The following is a 2,449-nucleotide window of genomic DNA, read 5'->3' as shown; positions in this document are numbered from 1 at the left end:
CTATGTTATAAGGAAATTTAGAACATAAAGTAATTCATTATGTTCTAAAATAATTCAAGATGTTCTAAAGTTTTCCTTCTATGTTCTAAAATTTTCCATCTATGTTATAAAGTTTACTCTTTGTGTTCTAAAGTAATTCATTATATTCTAAACTATTATTTAACTATCTTAGCATGTTCTAAACTTTTATTTAGCATATATTAAGTTTACTCTTTATGTTCTAAAGTAATTCATTGTGTTCTAAAGTAGACAATCTTAGCATGTTTGTCAAAGCTTGTTTAATTAGCACTAGTCTTAACTTGGGATAACTTTTGCTTTAAAGGACTACTAATGATAGATTGATTATATAGCCAATATAATGAACCCACCTTAATGCAAGTAATCGATCATCAAATTACAATAAACGATGCTAAAGATAGTGTTTAGAAGTGCAAAAGGATATGATTAAACAAAAAAAAATTACTTTTGTGATTATCTCATATAGTTGTTAGTAGTTTTTCCTCTAGTTCAAGTGTTTTATATACATTAGCCTACTAGCTCAACGGGTAGAGCATTGTTTGAGTTTTTTCATTAATTTCATCAATTTCGTTTTCTAGTTTTCTTTTTCTTCTTCAATTTCCAGATTTTTCCAAATTTTATTTCTAGATTTTATTTCCTTTGCTTATTTCCAGATTTTTTATTTCCAGATTTTTCTGTTTTTTTCCTTTGCTTGAGTTTTTCAACATCGTTTTCGATTTTATCCTATTTTGTTTTCCAGATTTTTGATTTTTAATGGATTTTAATTTCTGGTTGCTTTTTTGCTACAATTTGTGTTTTTCAAAATAGGTTTATGCATATTGATGGATTTAGATGGTGTGCAACCTAATTATCCTTCTTCCTGTGTTACTCATTCAGGTAATTTTATTGTTTTCAATGTTTTAATTTCAATTTACTTACATGTTCTAAAGTTTCTTTACTATGTTCTAACATTTATCTGTAATGTTCTGAAGTTTTCTCTGTATGTTCTAAAGTTTTCTATATATCTCTCTCTTTATATTCTAAAACTTTCATTCTATGTTCTAAAGTTTACCTTCTAATTTTAAATTTTACTTTTTATGTTCTAATGTTTACTTTCATTGTATGTTCTAAAGTTAACCTTCTAGTTTAATTTTTTCACTTTATTGTAAATTTTATTATGTATGTTATAAAGTAATTCACTATGTTATAAGTATGTCCCTGATTTTATATGTTCTAAAGTTTATCCTTGATGTTCTAAAGTTTATCTTTGATCATTTTATATGTTCTATGTTATAAAGTTTATCTAGAGGTTGTTGGATCATTTAGCCCTGGTGGTACCACTAAGGAATGGATTCCAAGTGTTCCCGAGGAGTTAAAACCCAGTTTGGGGATGATATTTAAAGATCCTGAAGAGGGTCTTAGTTTTTATAAAGCATATGCAAATGCCGCTGGGTTTACTTCTAGGAAATCTACTACTAAAAGGAAGAAGAATAGCAAAGATATAATTGCTTTTCAATATGGAGTTTGCAATAAGGAAGGTTTTAGGGCAATAAGAAAACCTATTGCTCAACAAACAGTTTATGAAGAAGGAAAAGTTCGTATTACTAGGAAACGTTTAGTCACTCGTGTAGGATGCAATGCTCACATATGTATGAGATATGATGCTGGAAAGTATGTTGTAACTCATTTCAAAGAAGAACATAATCATCCTTTATATACTCCAAGTTGTGCAAAATTTCAGAAGGATAATAGAAAAATGCATATTATGCATAAAAAGTTGATTATTGATAATTCAAAGGTGATTTATTTTTATGTACTAAATAATGTTTTTTTTTGTTTTGATTTACTATGTTCTAAAGTTAATTCTTAATCTTAGTAATATTTTTTTTTTCTAACAGGTAAATGTTGGTCCTGTGAGGTCTTATACTATGATGAAAGAATTAGCTGGATCACATGATAATGTTGGTGCATCTAAACAAGATTTCAAAAATTTTTATAGAGATTTGAAGGCTTTTATTGATGGATCAGATGCCCAAATGTTTGTGGATAATTTTCAAAATAAGAAATTGCTCTGGAGTGCATTTTTTTTTTCCTATGATGTTGATGAAGAAGATAGACTTTGTAGAGCTTTATGGGCTGATCCAATCTGTCGAAAAAATTATGCACTTTTTGGTGATATGGTTTCTTTTGATACCACATTCAAAAACAAACAGGTGATGTTTTAAATATAAATTTCTTTCATAATGTAATTAATATTTTACTTTTACATATTAATTTTTTAAACATATGTTCTTATATTCTAAATATCATGCCTTGTGTTCCTAAACAAATATCCATCATGTTTTGATGTTCTAAACAAATATTCTTTATGTTCTAAACTATGTATGCCTTATGTTCTAAACATATATTGCTAATGTTCTACCTTATGCTTTAAAATATATCCATCATGCTT

General features: G+C 27.3%; 1 protein-coding gene across 1 annotated transcript; it reads left to right on the top strand.

Moving 5' to 3' along the window:
• Positions 1-839: 839 nt before the first annotated feature.
• Positions 840-2,210, top strand: LOC110702820 (protein FAR1-RELATED SEQUENCE 5-like; the record flags this gene model as incomplete). Its single annotated transcript, XM_021880567.1, has 3 exons — positions 840-894; positions 1,296-1,795; positions 1,896-2,210. Coding segments are annotated over exons 1-3 (870 nt in total), but the record flags the coding sequence as incomplete, so codon positions are not given.
• Positions 2,211-2,449: the final 239 nt, after the last annotated feature.

Source organism: Chenopodium quinoa, unplaced genomic scaffold (assembly GCF_001683475.1).
Source record: "Chenopodium quinoa cultivar QQ74 unplaced genomic scaffold, ASM168347v1, whole genome shotgun sequence".
In the NCBI taxonomy this organism is placed as follows: domain Eukaryota; kingdom Viridiplantae; phylum Streptophyta; class Magnoliopsida; order Caryophyllales; family Amaranthaceae; genus Chenopodium; species Chenopodium quinoa.
This window is presented reverse-complemented; position numbering and strand designations above follow the sequence as displayed.